The sequence below is a fragment of the Typha latifolia genome, chromosome 4 (genome assembly GCF_019914945.1).
Source record: "Typha latifolia isolate L0001 chromosome 4, TyphaL0001v2, whole genome shotgun sequence".
Classification (NCBI taxonomy): Eukaryota; Viridiplantae; Streptophyta; class Magnoliopsida; order Poales; family Typhaceae; genus Typha; species Typha latifolia.
In genome coordinates, this window is record NC_133089.1 from 13,853,705 (window position 1) to 13,874,564 (window position 20,860).

A 20,860-nucleotide genomic window follows, 5' to 3' on the forward strand; every position below is an offset into this window, starting at 1 on the left:
TTTGTATCATTATACCTCCATATACTTCTGACTGAATTAATAAAAGCGTAGTGACGTAAAACAAAGTTCAGATGGTAAAAGTGATTTTGTCCAAAATCACGGAGTGTAAAATTGATTTAATACTTTGAAGTATATTATAGTGGCAATTTCAATGGTTTTTTCGATCTTCCAAAAGGAATTATAGAATTGGATCTTGATACGGCCCACGTAAAAGTCCAAGCCCAGATGAATATAATCGGGCCCATAATCTCCCGATTTTAAATTTCAAAATTTAACGTTACTGTTCCAAGAATTACTCTTTAAACGGTCCATTTTCCTAATCCCAAGTTTCCAACTTTGAGAAGCTATTCGCACACGGAGACGGCAAGAAGAGAGAAGTGAGAGATACAAGAAGAGAGGCGGAATGAAAAACTCTAAGCCGTAGCAGAGAAAGCTTGGTTTCCAGAAATCCAACATGGTCTTCAAAGGAGGTGATGCAGAGGATGAGGAGCTCGGAGTTCTTGATGATTCCGATGAAGACCCAACATTTGATATTGTTGAAGGGGCCCTCTTGGCGCTTTCCAAGATCTCCCTCAAGAAATCCAAGTCAAGGTGATCTTTTATAGTTTTAGGATGGTGGGTGTTTTCTTTTTCTGCTTAAGAAATGGTTGTACAAATGCCCATTTGAGATTGTTTTCGTTGATGTTGCTAGGAGCTCAAAGAAAGGGAGTGAGTCAGGGGATGAGGATGATTTAGAGTCTGAGGAGGTCGTGATTCCGGAGCTGGATGAGAAAGATGGGAGGCGCTTTGAGATTGTTGAAAATTTTATTAAAGGTAAGTCAATGGGAATAGGAATGAATCGGATTGATATTGTTTTGGATTTTGGGTCTGATTTAAATAAATCTGCGTTCTTTCCTCTTTTCTGAGCTAATTCTTATTGTGTTTTGACCATTAAATTGCTAATGCTGTAAATGTTTTAAGATTGGTAATTCAGTAAAGTTTTTGTAATAGACTATGGACCATTTGATTATGCGACTACAAGAAATTAATTTAAGAGAATTCAGTTGCACTACTTGAGTATTCTACTTGCAAATATTTCTTTACTATTTCCTGATTGTGTTATTCCTTTCTTGGACTAGTACTTTGCACAATATTGGTTGTTATGCATTACATCAATCTACACACTGGTGTAGTAGTGTTGCATGTTTGTGGGATTTAAATCTTTCTTAAATTCTCATTTGATAATCCTTTATCTTTGTGATGATTTTATATTTTTCTTTGGTTATGATGCGACCTCAATGAATAATAAATGTTGCTGAAATGGCAGATGACCAGATTGAGAAATTAAAAGTTGATCAATCCAAGATATATTTGAGAAAATATGGGTTAAGATTAACGGGCAACAAGGAAGTTCTCCTTGGACGCATCAGGGAGCATCTAGAGTATGAAATTTTCCCAACTTATTCTTTCTTTTTGTTTTCTCGTTCACCTTTTATGTTCTTTACTGCCTGAAATTCATCTTGGGTCACCTTTTGCTCATGGAAACAAACAAGTTTATTGAAGAGTTAATATTATATAAGTATATTTCACTGGTCATAATTCACATTAGTCATGTTATTTTCAGGATCAAAGATGGTGGAGGTGAAAAGAAGTACCCTGCATGTAGCTTTGTCCTGAACTGTAAAGGTAAAGAGCTATTTTCAAGTGAACATCGCAGAAATTAGAAGTATAGATAGTGGTATTCTCCAGGAAATGGAACAAATTAGTTATCTCAATATGATTATATGATGCACTTTTATAGAAGGTCCTGTCTGAAGGCATTGCTTTGTGTAATAATCGACACAAATGTAGCAATAAAATACAATTCTGATCCTGTAAAATATAAAACTAAGAAAAGAACTGGCACCTTTTCTTCTTATCATACCACAAGTATGCCTTACATGAATGCTTGTATGTTTTGGATGAGTTACATGAATTCACTTCTAAACAGCATTTATTAACTCACTCAAATGCCTCTAAAGTTATTTTGGTGTACCTCTTGTGCTCCCTCTGATTGCAATTTTTATCGTGTAGGGGATGCGTGCACAGGGGATGTTGTGATGTTTGAACAAAAAGTTTATGAAATGTAATATCTGATTCTAATATATGCTGATCTATAAATGACCAGGAACTCTGATATTATTCAGCAAAGAAAATAAACACTTGGTTGATCAGTAAATCATTCTATCTCCTTCTTGCTTACCATCCCTTCAGGTATTGTATAGCATCTAGGAGCGCCACAGGTCCCCCATGTGGTACAAGGATAGTTGCTGGTCGTATCGTGAAGGAAAGCTATGGTGCAGCCAAGCAACAACATACATTTACAGTATGCTCTCACCAACAGAGAGCCATATGATGTTTTGCACCAGATTGTATTTTGTGACACCTAGTTATCATTAATATGTGCAGATTGAAGTGTTATGGAGCAAAGGGGAGAAGCCACTGCCACCCCTTCATCCCCTCCTCATTAAGGGGAGGAACCTTTACCGGCTTAAAACAATGAGACAGGTAGGGTAGTTTAAGTAGTGAAACTTTATCCGCTCACTTATGAGCATGTTCTTGTGTTGTCTGAGAACTGACTACCATTCTAAATTCACAGAGATGGACTGATGAAGAACAAAGAAGGAAAATTCTTCAGGAAAAACATGCAAGAGGTATCATTGCGCGAAGTAATAGGGAGAATAGGATCCAAGAGAAGGAAATGAAGAATAAGGGGAACTTGAGAAGGTATAAGGAAATATTTCTATAATAGACAGGGCCATATTCCTTTTTAATGATTTCAAATGGCCTTAACATTCTCTTATAGTAGATATCAGAAAGATTTAAAAGATAATACAGAAAGTGACATTGTGCTGTTGATGTGCTCTCTTTACTAAACTAGATATTCATCTTCACAGTGATGTTAACGTCATTGCAGTATTAATCAGGGTCTATAATGGTGACATCTACGTCTCGAATTATCTGATATCTAAGTCAGATTTACTGAATAATATATATCAATTGCTTCAATAGGTCGTTTGTTGTTGTGAGCACTTTGGTTTACATTTACCTACTATCCATGAACATGCTTAGCATTTTTGTAAAACAACTATTAGTTGATTCTACAGGCACTCTTTTTCTAGTTGTCAGTATCTTGCATTTACCGATAGGGTAATTCATTATTCTATCTTGAGACAATGAACTTTCTTAATAGCATTATTCTTATTTCTTAGAGCCTAAATTTATGTAACAGGATGAAGGAGAACAAGGGCAGTCGCATTCTGGAAGGGCACAAAAACAAGCAACAAGAGAATCCAGTTCAAAAAACTGTTATTCAACAATCAAAGTTTCTGGAGCAGCTGAAATTGCAGCACAATAGGTGCAGCAGAGATGCGCAAAAGTTCACCGAAAACTTTCCCAACTCTTATCCAGTTGCAAAGCCTCCTTGCGGAGAATCTGAGGCTCACAAGAATCCTGCTCAAAAAGTTATTTTTCAACAACCAAAGTTTCAGTCCTCACAGCAATCTCAGCCTCATCCAGGCTTGATCAAATCAAAAGATGTAGAGCAGACTGTTCAACGGTACCCTGAACACTACCTCAACTCTTATCCAGTTCCAAAGCCTCATCAAGGACTTGAGGGTCACAAGAATCTTGTTCAAAATACTGTTGTTCAGCGACCAAAGTTTCAGTCCTCACAGCAATCTCAGCATCATCCAGGCTTGATCAGATCAGAAATTCCAGAACAGCGGAGATCTGAACTAAAATCCAGAGAACATTGTGTTTCAAAGCCTTACCGTGAAGAAGCTGAGGCTTACAACCACCCTTATCCTTGGCGCCCACACGTCCATTCAAGACATCCCCAGTATCATCAACTTCGTTGGCAGAACACATATTATTCCTACGGTAGACAAGCATCAGAAAGCTTTAATTCTTTCCACCGGAGTCCAAATTCACAGTATTTTTCACGAGAATGAGAATTATGCCACTTCTATCATCAAGGAAGGTGTTATTTTCGAGACAATTGCAAGTATCTTCATGACTACTAGAAAGATTAGCATTAGTGCTCATCTTTGAATCGAAAGTTAACGTTTTCCTTTTCTCTTGAGAGAGAAAAATAGTAACAGTTTTTCTAAGTTTTGGTGGCCACAACACTTGTTACTTTGAGTTGAGTCCGAGAGGAAGGAATATGTGAATTATTTTGAGCCTACAAAAGAACATAATTTGTAAAGGGAGAATATTGTGCACTCTGTTGCAAGGATTTGAACTTGGACAGTTGAACGAATAATTCCATGAATAATATACTCAGAATGAATAATCGTCTAAGTGAAAACTCAACAGAGAAGTTTTTTTAACACCATTAAGTTTCCTTCTCTCAAAAGAATGAAGCTTGTAATACTCCCAACCCCATTCAACAAAAACTAATTGAGAGCTTGTTAAAATTGGAAATCAGTGACCAGTCGACATCCCATGCACCTTTTAGCAACCATTAGTTTTCATTCCTTCTAATCATGAATACCAGTTTGGCTGAATGGACTAGCAATTAATAATATTGAGCAACAGAGCACTTATATTCCGAGATGCATCAAAATTTAGTACCATCCATGTTTGGACAAAGGAGAAAAAGAAACACATTGTTACCATATTGTGAAAACTAACAGCAAAACAGAGTTGCTTAAATAAGAGTCAAACAAAAACAGCTCTAGAGAAGTAATCTAATCTTTGGTGCAAGGCACACTGCCTCCCTACTCCCAGCCTGTGGCAGCAGGTGGTGCAGCCTCCCATCCAGAAGGAACAACTGCAGGGGCTACAAGACCGTCCACAGGCGCTGGGGCTGCAGCTGCATCCCATCCATCACCAACTACAGGGGCTGCTGTTCAAAGGAGAAAAGCAACAGACATCAGTTTTCCTGGCAAATCTTTAGGAAGACCAAATGGATTATCAATGTTGTAAAGAAAATTAGATGTCTTCACATCAATAAAGCTAAAACTGGAACTCTTCACTGCTCCATTAAGTGCTTCCAGTATGTACTATTGCATGGCAAAAGCAAAAAGGAGAAACGGAAGGATCAAGAACAGAGCTACGCACTTCGCTGAACAAAGAATATCATTCCTGTTATGGTTTGTAACTATTATTATAATTGCCAATATAATACAAGGTTAATTAGGGGGAAAATCCTGAAGGACAAAAGTTGAACATGATTTAAGTTTCAATTTGTCATACATCAAGCTAGTTAGACTGAGAGTGAATATTACCAAATTATGCATAATTAATATTCCGAGAATAAATGCACAACTTTTCTTTATATCAACAAAAAATATATATCAATAAATCTATTTACAACAATGAAACAAATGAAGAAGGAATTGATGAAACAGATCAAAATACAGTTAAACTTTTTTTCCACTATAAAAAAGTGGTTTTCTAATATTAATATTAGTATTAGTAATAATAATTCAACAATTTATTATGACTTATGTTCCTTGTCCCAAGCATATGTATTTTATAAATTATCACAAGCCTATAGAACCTTACAGGATAAACCATCATGAGAAAGGCACTATTGAAGATAAATAAACATAGTTGCAACTTCTGACCTGGACCAGCAGCCCACTCAGCACCAGCAGCAGCAGGAATGACAGCTGGTGCAGCTGCGGCATCAGAAGCCCATTGATCGGTAGGCCACTGATCAGCTGGCATCATACCAGTGTATTCAGCAACTGCACCGTAGTCAGGGGCTACAGGAGCCTCCTCTTCCTGCTCCTTTGCTTCTTCTGGATCTCTATAGAAGAACAGATCAACCTACAAATAGCAGATGAAATCTAGTTTGATTAAAATCAGAGAAGATGATTTGTAATTTTAAACAAATGGAGATATAATTCAAACTTTACTGGTTATAATATTATTAATGATTTGACAATTAGCAGTGCCTAAGAGGAACACAAAAGCCGGAGTAACTTGACAATAATTTCTCACTAGCAAGAGATAGAAATTTCAAACTAATTCTACTGTGAAAAGGACAAACGGAGACATAAATCAGGACTAGGGAGACTCCTAGGAAGCCATAAAATGTTCAAAAGGCCATGTTATATTATCATCTCTTACCATCACGTCCCACTTATTGCCAGGAGCAATAGTTCCCCGCATCTGCAAAACCATCCTTGCCAACAGCCAGAATAGGCAGCCAATACTGTGCTTCCCTTTGTTATTTGCAGGAATTCCAATGTCAACATATCTCATAGGAGAATCGGTATCACAGAAAGCAATGGTCGGAATGTTTCCAAGAGCAGCTTCCTTGATTGGCTGTTGAAAAATTAATGTAGGCAAATAATCATACACCACATTGGCATATACAAAAGCACATAACACTTATATACTCACCTGATGATCAGTCCTAGGGTCAGTAAGGATGAGAAGACGAGGCTCACTGAATGATGTTTGGAGCTGGTTGGTGAAGGTACCAGGAGTGTGCCTCCCAGCGATAGGATGAGCACCTGTGTACTGAGCAAACTTCAGCACAGCTCTCTGACCATAAGGCCTTGCAGATTGGACAATGATATCCTGAGGGTTCTCAATGGCAACTATCACCCTAGCTGCTAGCTGAAGTTTCTCCCAAGTTTTGCCAAGGTTGATGATGAAGATACCTGCAATTAGAAACAAGGGTAAAGCTCACATATTCCAGTTTATTTTCTAGTATCGGCACGCAAAGAATAAGAATATAAGATCATAAATGAACATAAAATGCCAAATAGAATAATGTCCATTGCATATTTAATGCACAACTAGCAAAACGAAAGATCCAATCATTTTCTACAAGAACCTATTACGATATTATTGGTCTGTTTCTCTATACGATATAGCACACACATCCAATGCTATTCAATTCGTTTTGTATCCAACTTCAACCCAACCGGAGCAAGTAAACAAAGGTAAGAACATAGTGCGTTCAAAGACCAGGTAGCACCAGTCTTGCTTATGAAAATGTTCTCAAGGAATCAAAACAATAGTACTATGAAAGAGACAAGGAATCTTCACAAATGCACGGAGAATTTTTTGTTAGACATCCACCACACTTACTATAACCTCCAAAGAAATAGGATTGTTATGTATATTCTCTTCTCTGGAAATTCCATAGGAGATCCACATTCCAACTTCATAAGAACAACCGAACTAAGAGTAAATAATGCAGAATATTTATTTCCCAAATATGATTCTAACTACAACCGAACTAATCAAATTGCTGCTTATTGTAAGCTTTTCCTAACTTAGGCGCACTCTTAACACACAAAATGTCGATTCAAATTCGGCACAAGCAATAGTATCACCGGGTTACAGATCGGCGAGAGAGAGAAGGAATCGAAGGGTTTAAAAGATAATGGCTTTTGGCTAATACCGTCGGTTCTCCTCTTGAAGACGTAGCGCTCCATTTGGAAGTCGCAGTTCTTGGTGCCCAGGTGGACGTCGGCGGCAAGCATCATCTGGATGTCCTGCTCCTTCTGGGAAAGCGCCCGCGTCGCCGCCATGGTCAATCGAAGCGTAAGATCGAGGAATAATCGGATTAGGCTACGATTTGTCTCGATAGAGAGAGATGGGATCTGGGAAACCCTAGACTCTCGTTGCGGCCGCCGTGAGGATGGAAGAAGAAGAAGGAGAAAAGAAGGCGGAAGGTTTTATATGGGCGCGCTGCGCTGCTCGCAAAACCCTAGAAACAAAGTAGAATGACTAAAAAGTCCTTAATGAGTGGGACTCTTTTGCTATAGTTAAGCGTTACAAACAAATTTATTTAAATAATAAATAGATTATCTTATCATAGGCGGATAATTAAGTAGGGTTGGCAGGCTATAACCCATATAAACTTAGAACGAATTAAACATAAACAGGACTCATTTGATTTATAATTTAAATTTGATTATATTAAATCCAAACCTAAAACCTACTAATCAATTAGCTTACGTGGAAGCCAAGCCCCTCAGAGGGAAGGATCAATTAAGACATCTCTAGATGATTATGTTAATGACTGAAAATTTTAAGACTACTATAATTATCTTTTGTCAAGAATTTGCCATGCACTTCACCTGTTGATTAAGCTTGGATGTAGCACTGCCAGGCATAAGCTATTTCCTTTGGTTTCTCCAATGAATAAGCAATGTAACACTTTGTAGGTCTCTAATCTCAAAAAATTAAAAAAAAATGTTTGGCATTTAAGATCTTTCCATTTGACTTAAAAAATTGAGAGGCAACTCTCAGAAGCTAACAGGTGCATAAAACATGAGAATTAATACAGTAAGCAATTGAAGAGCTCATCAAAACTATAGCAACAAAAAGTAGTTTTCTCATTGAGCTCATCAAAGATTACTAACACATCCTCAAAACATCAGAACTGAAGTTTCTACAATAAAAATAAATATAAAAAGCAACATGCAGGACTGGGATCCTCGACATATCCTGCATATCAGTAATCCACACCACATTGGCAGATGTCTTCATTTTGACTACTAATTCAGCTGAGTACAGGGAAAATCCGGGTGACATGCTCAAATGGAACACTGTCTGCTGTATTCTTTTTGAGCTCTGGGTGATTGAACTCGTTCCGTGGAAGAACAATCAGTTGGGACTGGCCATGACCCTTTTCAATGACCCAACCAGAGTTCGCTACATGGTACTCCAGAAACTTGTCCAGGGAGAGACCTTCAATATTGATTGTCTGTTTAAACATACAAAGCCAGGTTGTTAGAACGACTGAACATTGACAAGTGTCAGCAAAATTACATTATGCAGGTTGTTAGTCACCCTCGCTAACTCCCAAGGTCTTAGGTCACAAAAGATTTTGATGCTCTTGCAATGACATTATTCAGCATAAATTGGTTAGATGATAAAAAAGAGAAGATGCATCATTTCCAGATGAAATCATCCTATAAGTGAATTAATATATCTAGAAGTGAGATGTAAATAGGTTTAACATTCCATTTGCCAACTCAATGACAACACATAGACTTGCCGTCAATGAAACATGAAGTTGAAAGTTAACTAGGTTTTCATCCTTGCAAGCAAAAGAGAAAAAGATGGGGCTTAAATGGTGATGACTACTAGTTTTGATCATTATGGACCCATAATAATGACGGAAGTTGCATACACATGTACTGAGCAAAGCTCAAATGCATCAAGGAGTTTGGCACTTAAAGACGAGAACAAGCCTAGCAAGTAGCAAGAAGGGACCAGAAACCCCAAAGACACAACATAGTAAAGCATTACAAAAACCATATCGCTAAGCAACTAGATCTGCTTGAGAAGGATTATGCTGGAACTAGACAGATCAACACCTTAACCCCAAGATTGGTATACCCGACCCAAAAGGAATGATAGACTTGTGATACTGTCCTAATTACGAGAATCAAGTTATACACATTGGAAAAATTAACACTGAACATTAAAATTGATGAGTTTAAAAAAAACAACCAGATGGACCAACATAACATCATATTAATTTTAGTAACAATGATATGAAGCCTCAGAGCAAGGCATTTTAGTGACAGAACAAGGTAAATCAATCATTTGTATCAGATATTTCCAGCATTCTCAAAAGTAAATTCACAAAATCAAAGAAAGGAACCAGTTTTTTTCGGATGCATAGCAAGAAAGTTTAAGCAAATTAGTCACCCTTTACAAACATAAATCTTCAATAGTCATATGCCCAAATGAAACAAAATTCGGAAGGCCAATCAGAACTCTAATTTCTAATAATAAGTCATTACCTCTGCAAGAACAGGCCTGGGCACTTTCTGGTATGTCAAGGAAAGGACGTGAATTGCATAAGCTTGGATTGCCTGCTCAAAACCTGAACAGTCCTCATCAAAAGAAGGAAGAAAAAAATAAGAAAAGTTGTGCACCAGAAGCGTCATGTTTGATTGGTAAAACAACAGCACAATAAAATCGTTATGTATAAGAAAGACTGGAGACAATGGCAGCTCATTAAGTCCTTCAATTACAATGAAATACAGCTGAAAGGGATCCTATCCTAGCTTAATTCAGTTATGTTCAGCATACAGCTGCAAGACCATTTGTAACTTTGCTTAAACTCATCTACATCATGATCGTTTCAGCTTTATTAGCTGGAGAACAGACAAAAGGCAAGGTTTCTCTTTGTAATGATTAGATGAGTTGACAATCCATAAAATGAAAATAGTCGTTATTCTTTGTCATTGAGCAAAAGTACATCATGGGATTGATAGGTATACCATATATATAGAACTTCATACCCATAATCATATTTAAGCTACCGACATGTCAAAACATGCATGTTACAGGCAAACAAACCAAGAACAAAAAAAGGGTGCCGAGAAGTCATTCACACGCAAAAGACGGTTTCAACCAGTAATTACAGTTGCAGTTCACATTTTCTTGCCATCATAAGCAATTGACCATGTAATTGCACTTGAAAAAGAATAATCCTGACATTACAGGATAGACGGCAAATATAGTAGTTGTATTTGTCGTACAAAAAATTGAAAGGGCATAGTAGATCATATTCTGAGACAGAATAATCCTGACATTACAGGATAGACGGCAAATATAGTAGTTGTATTTGTCGTACAAAAAATTGAAAGGGCATAGTAGATCATATTCTGAGACAGATAAGAATAAATGTCACATGTGCCAAAGGATATTTAGATATGAGGTCCAGAAATTATTCTGCTAGTGACAAGTCCAAGATAAGGTTGTGGTATGAGGATGCTCATTTCTTATTACCTGGAACAACTTCCAGTATACTGCGGTTCTTTGCTGCTTCCTCCCAGAACTGACGGAACCTTGCAGTCTATTATCCAACAGAGAAAAACTCAATATTCATATTTCATAGTCTAAATGCAAATCTCGACTAGTAAAATAAGTACCTCTAGGTAGTGTGAGAGAACAATAAGTGTCTTGAACTGCTCCTCCATTTGCTGATTAACAACAAGAAAAGGAGGGGAGAGAACAATATCAGAATTCCCAACATTAAAATCTCAAAAGCACAAAATCATGAAAAATAATATGCATAGCCAGATTACTTCTTTGAAAAGTAAAGTTCATAAGTGAAAGAACAAAGGAACTATGTTTAATTAAAAGCTCAAACTTATATCCCTAGGCAGTTCTATTTTTCAAAAGTGCAACGAATTTATTTGCTGTAGAGGACTAAAGAGCAAATAAAGCAAGCGAATAAAAGAAAAAAAGAAAGAAGGAACATGCTTTCCAGAACATTATATTTCTAATAGCTAAATATCATAGTATATATAGAGACAGCAATTTGAGGGGCTACTTATCCAACTTTCAGGTCTTTGTTCAAATTTTCTTACTTTCGCTTGAAAGAAGTACTAACTAAAATTCAAGCATGAGAATTCTCATTTGTGAGCATAGAACATATTGCGTAGAGAACCAAGAAATGAGGTATGAGCATCTTATGCAAAGATCTTGGATGCTGCAATGATGACATATGCTCAAATTAACAGACAAGAAAAAGGAACTGCAAGAAAGAAGTTAAAACAAGCAGCAATGACACCAAAGAACCCTTTACTGTGGAATCTGTAAAACACAAAGCAGATAGATCATAGATATGACAAAATGCAATTCTGGCTATAAAATAATAGATCACAATGTGAAAGTAAAAAAAAGGAAGAAAATCCCCATACCACTTGTTCAGGGATTAAGAACAGACAAAGGCTAAAATCTGGCGCAGGCATTGCCATGAGAGACTGTTGGAATAGTAGAAAAAGTTAAACAACAATCAGTTAATGTGACATAAGATAACAATCATACATATAGAGTAATAATTTGCTCTTTTTCAATCCGCTGCATAATGAAACTAAGTGACCTTGATCAGAACCCGCATTACAATGGGTATGCTCATCCGATCTGGCTCAAACTACATTAAGAAAACCCAAGGTTAGCATAGGAAATAGAATAGCTATAAGCCTTCCAAGAAAATATTCTTGAAACAAGAAAATCGAAGTCCTTAATTTCCTTTTACCTGATATAGCCGTAGAAGGCAAAGATTTGCATCCAAACTGTATGTTTGAGATGAAACCTGCATAGTGAAGAATGAGGCAATATGGTGGTAAGATAGTTGTGGAAAAGAAATTGAACTACAGAATGGGGGAAACGAAAGTAATACATGACATCATGAAGGGTATTTTATATCATTTAAATGGGATAGTAAGTGGAATACTTAAGAACAAAACAATAATCATGGTATAATAACATCAAGAGGCAGGCCAAAGGAAAGCATTCAAATTATAGGAAAACCTAAAACATCTAGTTTACCAATAAGTGATAAACATATAGTATACCTTTTGTGTCGCCAATTATATTAGACTAAAAAGCATGCAATAAAATCCAAAACAAATATGTAATAATATATACAAGTTCACTATCTGCAGCCCGTCACATATATTGACTCTGCATCCTTATGACATATTTGAAGATGAAAGACAAGTGCAATTCCAATCCTTAGTAATATGATATCAATGTGATTTTGATACTGTCATGTATCAACGAAGCACTTCCAGAAGATATCAATCTGCAGCTAACCTGCATTCTTAATTACAAAACTGACACAAAATAACGAACTTACCCAAAAAATAAAAACGATGAGTCCCCCATCAGGACCCACAAATAACAATCAGAACCTTGTTCATATGAATAATAATCTCCGGTTTTCCTTACAATGCATAGAAGCAAGCACTGAGGTGATGACAAGATTCAATTTTTTAGCATACAACCGAATGGAGCGTTTGACGGTGGGTGTAACTAAATACATCCGGCACCTCGTATAGATACTCGATGAACAAAAACATAATTTAACGCATATGATGCCATTGTTTAAGAGGAATTAGTGCGTGGGATAAAAGGAAAGAAAGATTTTAAGAGTTCCCACCTGCTCGTTTACGAAGTTCTCTAGATCGGGGAGGATGTCGGGGTTGTAAGGGTTAACGGCGACGAGCTGCTCCACCGTGAACTGCTGCTGTGGTTCTCTCCCCATCTCCGGATCAAACACTAGAGAGAGAAACGAAGTACGGTGGCTCAGCTAACCCTAAAAACTCTGGACGCAGAATAAAAGAATCAAGACGGATCTCCGATAGGTGATGGGCGATGGGCAAATAGGATAAACGAATCACGATGCTCTTTAGATGATCCTCACCGTTGGATCAAATGGGAAATGAAGGTTTTCATATCCGCCGTCCACTACTGATTGAACGGCGGATATCGCAGAGTTTCAAGGAGAAAAAGCAGTAGTCGCCGAGTCCCGTGCGGATCACGTGACATCTGCACACCATGAGATGAAGTAGCCCCCCACGGCCACTTCGCCGCCGCCGCCGACAGAGATCTCCATGTCTCCCGGGAGCCGCGTCGCCGCATCTCTCGGCGCCGCCGCCCGCCGCTTCCGCGACCTCCCTTGGCGTGACATCACGTCTGACTCCTTCTCCCGCGTCTTCCTGGTGGCCAAGACCCTATGCGCCGTCCACGTCATCAACTCCCACCTCTGCGGCGTCGCCTTTGTACTACTCGTCTCCTCCCCTTCCTCTCCTTCCTCTTTCTCTATCAACCCCCTTATCTCTCTCATTGGTCACAGGTGCTGGGCCCCAGCATGCTCCCTACCATGAACCTCACCGGCGACGTGGTCGCCGTAGATCGGGTCACCGCCCGGTGGGGCACAGTTTCCGTCGGCGACGTGGTCCTGCTTCTCTCGCCGGAGAACCCGAGGAAGACCGTCGCCAAGCGGGTGATGGGACTCGAGGGTGACGCCGTCACCTACCTCGTTGACCCGGCCGAAGGCCAACAGTCCAAGACCGTTGTGGTATGAAGGATGGGAATGGTAAAGATTTGGATTTGATGGGGTTGTGGTTGGAAAGATTTGATTTTTACGGGCTTTTGGTGGTTGTGTCTTCGATTTTGTAGGTTCCCAGAGGGCATGTTTGGGTCCAGGGGGATAACATTTATGCGTCTAGGGATTCCAGGCAGTTTGGGTCGGTGCCGTATGGACTCATCCAAGGGAAGATCTTTTGTAGGGTGAGAAGCATTCTTTTGAATCCAAATTTTATGCTTTTATCTCTTGACACACAAAGTTTCTCAGCTTTTTTATTGTTTTAGTATACTACTTTCTATGCTTGTACTGATCTATTGGTTTACTTTTGTTGGAAGTGGTATCCAATTTCGAGACACATAACATTTATTAGGTTCGTTAGTTTTCATGATGATGTGAAAGGAAATATTAGTTTATGTCTACACTTCAGGGATGATGTTTTTAGTCGCAGTTATTCTGTTGACAAGTCTGGTAGTTACTAGTTAGATCATATTTTAGCTACTTAGCAATATATAAGAGGTATGAGAAAACATAGCTTTGTCACAAGTGTTTTATCAATAGGATAGCGCTTTTTCTGCTAGTGATCTATAAGTGTTCTCAGAGTTTATGCTGAGTTGTGTTGTAATTTCAACTAGATATTAGACATAATTGTGTTGTCACTCTTGAGTCCTGAGGACATTTGGAAAGATAGTAAGTAAGCAACAAAAACTTCTTCTTGTAGGATGGACAACATTGTAGATGTCTGAATGCAGGGCTTGATCATCTAACACAAAATGTGTATCATGGATGAAATTGCTTTTGATTGTCATAATATCTCAAGTTTTTCCTGGATGCAGCAATTGTAATGAATGATTACATGAGTGCTTTTACATGAAATTTAATTGAATCCTCATTCCTTGGATGTTATATGTCAGTATTTCTAGAAGCAGCAGAACTTCAGATGTTGACCTTTTTGTGCTATATTCAGTAGATAAGAAAGAAAATGTACCTAAACATACTCAATCAAATTTAAGCAAGTGAATAAAATAATAGTTTTATTTCATGCTTATATGTTCTCATGTAGTTTATGGGTTATAACTTATAAGCTCGGTGTGATGTTAAGCTTGCCACCATACAATGTGGTATCTCAATTTTGAGTCATGAAATTTGGAAAACTTGGTGGATAAAGTTGTCGATCTTCTTGGCCAAAATTTATGTTCATGCTGACTTGAGAGTAACTATTCAGATTTCTTTGACATTGAAAGCTGAAAGGTGATAAATCTGATGCAGGGTTGTTTTCCTTTTTTACTCGGTGGCACAATTAATGCCATCTGCTGAATAAGACACTTTTTATTAGGGTATGGTAGTGTAAGAAGAAATTAGAATATATGTTTAACAACTACTGCCATTTAGTGAATACATGATGATAAAAGTGAACTTAGATAAAAACACCATTAGGATGTGAGACCTAGGTGAGGAAGTAAGTAATTCCTTGTCCTGAAACAATACCTGGAAGCTGTGCTTGGGCCAGTTGTAATCATGGAACATGCCAACATTAATGAAGGTTATCAACCATTTACCCATCATACAGTCATTAACATGTGTTTCTATTGCCATAGTTGAGGATTGATCCAGTAATAGTAAATTTAGGACCGTTTATATTGTATTGAGCTATTATCATATTGAAACTTTTTTGTCTTGAAGTTTGATTATTTAACCATCTTACTTTTTTCGTCTCACAAATTTAATCACATAACATTTATTAGGTTCACTTAATGTCTATAAATTTAATTGAAAAATGGGAGGCACTAAAATCAGTTATATGAAAAAACATGTTCTTCAAACTGATGCTACAAGCAATATGGCAGGCTGACAGCTTATGGTTGGGTTTTCATGAAGACCATAATTTTAAGTAGTGTTTCTAATACACTTTCATTGTTTTCTAGATCTGGCCACCAGAAAGTTTTGGATTCATTGGGCAAAAGACGTAACTCTTCAAAGGTAATCCACAAGATCTTTGGCATATACATTAATACATTAATACATTAATACATTATTATTTTATTCGTTTCTATCATCCTAGGTGTACCTTTAATTGCATCTTGGTTTGTCAATTTGACTTGTAGCAGAGTTGTGATAATTCTGCTTTTAGTTTTTATTACAATTTACTTTGTGATTGAAACATGGATTCAGCTTATATCTGAAGACAGAGGAAGCCTCAATCAACTCTCCTATGCTATACTCTTCATTTTTATTTGATATGGTCCTCCCACAACAGCATCAAGATACTGCAGTGGTAGTGGGATCATCGCTATTTTATCTAGTCTTTAAAGGAAAATTCTAGGAATTACCTTTTTACTTTCCGGCTGAACTATTAAAAGAAGCTAAATGGTGCAAAATTTTCATCCCTTGTTATTATAGAGGCGGCATTACTGCATTAGCCAATATCAAGTATCAACCTATGAATTTACAGGATATTATTTGGTTCAGTTTGCTAAACCAAACCAATATTCAACTTAAGAATTATATGAATGGATCCCAACTCTGTTTATCAAAATTCATTTTTCCAGCTTCAAGCTCGAAAAATTACTTGGTAAGTAGATGTTACTCAAGCTAATAATGAAATTACGACCAAGCTGGTATCCCTATGGCAAGGATGAGAGCTTTGATTTCTTCGCCTGGCTTTTAATCTCCTTGCATATTACGAAGTATTATGTAGAAATTTGTAGTAAGGTGGGATGCATATAGGGGTGAAAACGGATCGGATAGTGTCTAACCTATATCCAGATCCATATTTTTATTTAGATAGAGATATTAGACGGGTAGTAAAATTTAAAATCATATACTAACTAAACAGATACGAATAATTTTCAATTATTAATCGGATAATTTTAAATAGAGAATTGGATCTTAAATGGATGCGGGTCGAATTATAAAAGAATTATGACCTTTCTTTTAGATAGACAATTAGCACAAAATATTAAGAGTTTCAAAAAAAAATTGCATGTCAAATACATATAAATTTAGCAAAATCAATCTCTACAAATAATATAGAAAATATTATTAGTAACAATATCAGTATTTATCATATAAATAAGCAAACGAAAAACTATAAATCATTCAAAATTATGCAAATAAACGGATATCCAATATTCGTATCTGTATTCGAAAAATTACATCCGACTCGTATTTATATTCGAGCTTTTTTACCTATATTTGTATCCGTATTTAGATTTTTTTTTTTCAAAAAAATCTATTCGTATTCGAGCCAAGTAGGAATTTTTATCCAAATATGATCCAAATCGAATCAGATAGTGGGGTCGGAGTTAATCTGACCCGTTTCCACTCTTAGATGCACAAGATTCTATGAGATGGCAGGCATGCTAGTCCTAGATGAAGTAATAGCTCCTTTGGGTCTTATAATTCGAGAATTTTACCCCTATATTATCTAGCCTACTTCGCCCTATGAGCTACGGTCAGTCAATTAATGCTTATGTTCTTCAACTGATATAAATGATACGTATGTGTCGCCCTCTATATAAGATTATCATTTCTTTCATAGTTTTTCTCTTTTCCTTTCTGTAAGCATTTCCCTAGCTAGGAAATATCAGTTCATACAAACTTTTAGGTCATGCTCACTAATGCAATGATTTGTCTTCCAGGATTCATCTGTCGACCTGAATGCTAGAGCTACAAAAAAGTTTGGAGGTCACACCATCGTTTCCAGACACCTGCTTCTGATCAATTTTGAAGAACAAACCAGAGTTGTTGCTGCTCAGCTATTGTTAGCACCCCCCAATGGGAATTTGTGGAGTAACCGATTCTACATTTCTTTGTAATCTGCGAATTCTGACATTCCTGTCATATTATTATTCAACGGCAGCCTTGTAATTTATGCATTTCAATGTGATTTATGATCTTTGAACACTGAGAAATAGAGAGAAGTTGCAAAAAAGAACTGAAGATTTCTAGCTCCCAGGAATAAGAATCTACTTCTTTTTGACACTCAATGATCTGAGTCTGTTCACATAAATGAGAATTTATGATGACTATTTAGTCCAAAGTGATGATAGGTACCATTGTGATGCTTGTGGATAAGTTGCATAATAGGGAAAAAAGAAGGAATATTGCGAGAATTTCTTTTTCCATACTTTTTAATTACCACAAAAGAAAAGGTTCTGAGAATTAAATTGGGGCATTCCGAGAATTGAACTCGGGACCTCTCGCACCCTAAGCGAGAATCATACCACTAGACCAAATGCCCTTTGTGATTAAAATGTATTTTTAAATTGACATATTTTTATTGTCCTTTCACTCACCTTTACGGCTTTACCTCCCTTCCCCTTCTCCAAAGTTGAGAGAGAGATGGTGAGGGAGGGAGAGATGGCGGCGATGTGGGGAAACAGCATGGAGGAGTACTCGGCATCGTCCACCGTCGTCCCATTCGAGCCCCCTCTCCCTCTCTTACGAGGTCCGGTTCCCGCCGCCCTCTCCGACGACCCCTCGTTGGGGCCGTTCGTCCTCGCCTTCCGAGACTCTGAGAGCTGGAGACTCGCCTACCGAGCCACGGAATCCAAAGTTATCGAGCAATGCGAGGTTTGTCCCTCTTTCTTGAATGATATTTGATTAACCGGAAACCCTTCTATTAGTGAAATCCAGGAAATGGTTCGATTTGGTTTTTTCTCTCTTGTGTGTCTTCGCAAAATTGCATCTTTGAACTGGGTCGGCTCGTTTCTACGGTTCTGAGTATTTTATGCGTCTCATTGGGATGACCTATTATGGTTGAAGGATACTAAACTGGTTCGATTTCTAGTGGATTCTCTTGCTGGGAAATAGTAAATCGCCACTTTTGAACTTCTGTAAAGTCGTTTCCGTTGTTCTGATTTCAACCTTTTCCACTTGGTTGGTCCATTATGGTTGAAGAGGTAGTAAATAAAATCTTTCTGTAACTATTGAGTAAGAAAATCTTGATTAGATCACTTATAATGCTTCTAATGTAGCTGGAAGAGAAAAAAGAAAAATAATCCTTTGAACTGCTAGTTAGGCTTTCACGTGGGTTCTGGGAAGGGCCAGATGTATAGGCTCTTTCCGCTCTTTCCCCCACAACTGGAGACGTTTTCATGCTTCAAACTTGAGCAACTGGATGCAAAGAAGAAGACCGTTCGATTCGTACACTGATTCATTGTATAGACATCATGGAAGCTAAATAACAAACTCTTTGGCCATTATTCTCCGACATTAATTGACCTCTTTAAATTTGCCGCTGGCCGAACTGGCTGGCTCTAGTCTTGCCAGTCAGTAAGTTTAACAGCTGCATAAATGAATGAGTGCAAACCAGCTCTCAGCTGCTGAGCATTAGTAGCCAGGATTGACATTGCACCACAATTAATGAACTACTCTTCGGTTCGCGATTGTCATGTTATATATATTTAAGGTCGTTGGATAGGAAATCAAGTATAGATTGCCTTGTTTTGATTAGTGGTGAAATCCATTTTATTGAAGACATTGCGATGTGAAATGTCAATTCTAAACTGATGACTTTTCAGGGCCAATATCAAGTGAGTAATCTGATTAGTGCTGTCCCTTTTGCTTTCAGTTTTCTTATTTCTTATATTGATGATGAGATAAAGCTCAAACTTATGATTTCTGTATCTGAGTTGTTGCTTTACTTTAATGAATTAATGTCTGAAAGCAAATGCAAATTTTTAAATCATTTGATATTAATCTGTTAAATTGGCTGCTAGCAACAATAAAGGTTGATTTGCTTTTTCCATGCTCTATATGTATGTAGATGATGTGACTTAAATTCTAGGATGAAAAGATTGCAAGCATAGTGCCCTTCCTAGTCTTAGGATGTGTAAGTTTGTCTGACCGTTAAAGATTGTTAACTAGTATATTTAAATTGAGTTATGCTGCAAGTTAGCATTTTTCTTCCCTCTTGTTTCTGAATAATGCATGTGGTCTTGTACTACTTTGGGATCATCTCCCAGAGATCTGCTTAATCCTTTCTTTCTGCAGATGTTTGTTATCTTTCATTTTATTGTCCTCATTCTTATCGCATTGCATGACTATGGGTTGACTTGTAAATGTCAGGCAGGTGCACGAGTTGGGTGCTCAATCACTGCATCTAACAAATGCAAGTCCCCCTGGTGGAAAATTCTGTTAGGAGTTACAGCAGCAGATTTTGCAGATAGAGAGCAATGTGAAGAAAGAGAAATGGCTTCTTGTCTTGAAGTATCCAGAAAGGCATGCATTCAGTTTGCAAAGGAGAAATGCCTCCCACCCTTTCGAGATGCAAGGATCTCAACCGTCGATCCGTTAGGGACTTCACAACTTGTCTTTTGTGGTTATGAGAATTCTGAATCCTTGTTAGATGCTGAAAATTTAGAGTCCAAGCCTTTAACCTTGCGGGGAAAGGATTTTCTGGAGTCATTTAAAAACAATGTTGAAGCTACTACCTACAGAGGAAGTGCCCTACTAAAGTCTTCTGCCGAAAATAGCCAACTAACTGAGACCAATTGAGTGAAGAGCCAGTTTTACTTGAAAGATGAGATAAGATGGTTGATTAAAACCTGCTAAAACACTGTCCTGATATTATGACTATGAAGTCAAATGTATCTACGGAAGATGTGCATATTCTCATTCTCATTTGTATATCAATGTGATGTGCATATTCTCATTCTCGTTTGTATATCAATGTGTATTAAAATGAATAAGATGTTGAAGCTTGAATGTCTTGTTGATTCCTAAAGCAGTTCCTAAATATTCTTACTCTACTTGTGTGGCCCTGTTGGTTCTTATCCATGAGTCATGTAAATAGAAGCAGAGATGAAGCTAGGATCTTTTAATTAGGGACAGTAGAGCCTATTATTGAAAAAGTTACAACTATGAATGGCAAGCCTTTGTGCTAAGTAGTAGTACCTTGGGTATCACGAAAATCACAAAAATTGCAAATGGAAACCTATCATTTCATATTCATGCAAACTTGAAGTGGGATAAACCTAGGAAGAGAGATTGTTTGGTAAAACTGATCAGTACTCTTGTTGCATCATG

General features: G+C 37.5%; 5 protein-coding genes and 1 non-coding gene across 7 annotated transcripts; 3 read left to right on the forward strand and 3 right to left on the reverse strand.

Moving 5' to 3' along the window:
• The first annotated feature begins 321 nt into the window (after positions 1–321).
• LOC140786841 (uncharacterized) lies at positions 322–4,282 on the forward strand. Its single transcript, XM_073135529.1, has 9 exons — positions 322–591; positions 692–813; positions 1,307–1,421; positions 1,604–1,665; positions 2,053–2,104; positions 2,233–2,344; positions 2,428–2,526; positions 2,618–2,745; positions 3,251–4,282. The coding sequence occupies exons 1-9, from the start codon at positions 455–457 to the stop codon at positions 3,969–3,971; spliced, it is 1,548 nt and encodes a 515-aa protein (XP_072991630.1). The 5' UTR covers positions 322–454; the 3' UTR covers positions 3,972–4,282.
• A 264-nt stretch (positions 4,283–4,546) lies between these two features.
• On the reverse strand, positions 4,547–7,729 carry LOC140787121 (small ribosomal subunit protein uS2-like). 2 transcript variants are annotated; one of them, XM_073135893.1, is made up of 5 exons: positions 7,388–7,729; positions 6,376–6,638; positions 6,100–6,297; positions 5,592–5,796; positions 4,547–4,864 (listed from the first exon to the last, which is right to left on the reverse strand). In XM_073135893.1, the coding sequence occupies exons 1-5, from the start codon at positions 7,515–7,517 to the stop codon at positions 4,740–4,742; spliced, it is 921 nt and encodes a 306-aa protein (XP_072991994.1). In that variant the 5' UTR covers positions 7,518–7,729; the 3' UTR covers positions 4,547–4,739. The 2 variants fall into 2 exon arrangements, with proteins under 2 accessions (XP_072991994.1, XP_072991993.1); XM_073135892.1 differs by having other exon boundaries at positions 4,547–4,867.
• Positions 7,730–8,187: 458 nt separating this feature from the next.
• Positions 8,188–13,213, reverse strand: LOC140786260 (eukaryotic translation initiation factor 3 subunit K). Its single transcript, XM_073134557.1, has 8 exons — positions 12,902–13,213; positions 11,996–12,052; positions 11,840–11,890; positions 11,658–11,720; positions 10,884–10,934; positions 10,741–10,807; positions 9,747–9,829; positions 8,188–8,698 (listed from the first exon to the last, which is right to left on the reverse strand). Exons 1-8 carry the CDS (start codon positions 13,004–13,006, stop codon positions 8,495–8,497), a joined length of 681 nt encoding a protein of 226 aa, XP_072990658.1. The 5' UTR covers positions 13,007–13,213; the 3' UTR covers positions 8,188–8,494.
• A 61-nt stretch (positions 13,214–13,274) lies between these two features.
• LOC140786261 (mitochondrial ATP-independent inner membrane protease subunit 1a) lies at positions 13,275–17,825 on the forward strand. The gene is made up of 5 exons (XM_073134558.1): positions 13,275–13,523; positions 13,598–13,822; positions 13,924–14,034; positions 15,754–15,808; positions 17,470–17,825. Exons 1-4 carry the CDS (start codon positions 13,356–13,358, stop codon positions 15,796–15,798), a joined length of 549 nt encoding a protein of 182 aa, XP_072990659.1. The 5' UTR covers positions 13,275–13,355; the 3' UTR covers positions 15,799–15,808; positions 17,470–17,825.
• Positions 17,826–17,999: 174 nt separating this feature from the next.
• On the reverse strand, positions 18,000–18,071 carry TRNAP-AGG (transfer RNA proline (anticodon AGG)). The gene has a single exon. It is a non-coding gene; the product is annotated as a tRNA-Pro (tRNA).
• An 82-nt stretch (positions 18,072–18,153) lies between these two features.
• On the forward strand, positions 18,154–20,558 carry LOC140785623 (uncharacterized). The gene is made up of 2 exons (XM_073133558.1): positions 18,154–18,403; positions 19,901–20,558. The coding sequence occupies exons 1-2, from the start codon at positions 18,173–18,175 to the stop codon at positions 20,327–20,329; spliced, it is 660 nt and encodes a 219-aa protein (XP_072989659.1). The 5' UTR covers positions 18,154–18,172; the 3' UTR covers positions 20,330–20,558.
• The last annotated feature ends 302 nt before the right edge of the window (positions 20,559–20,860 follow it).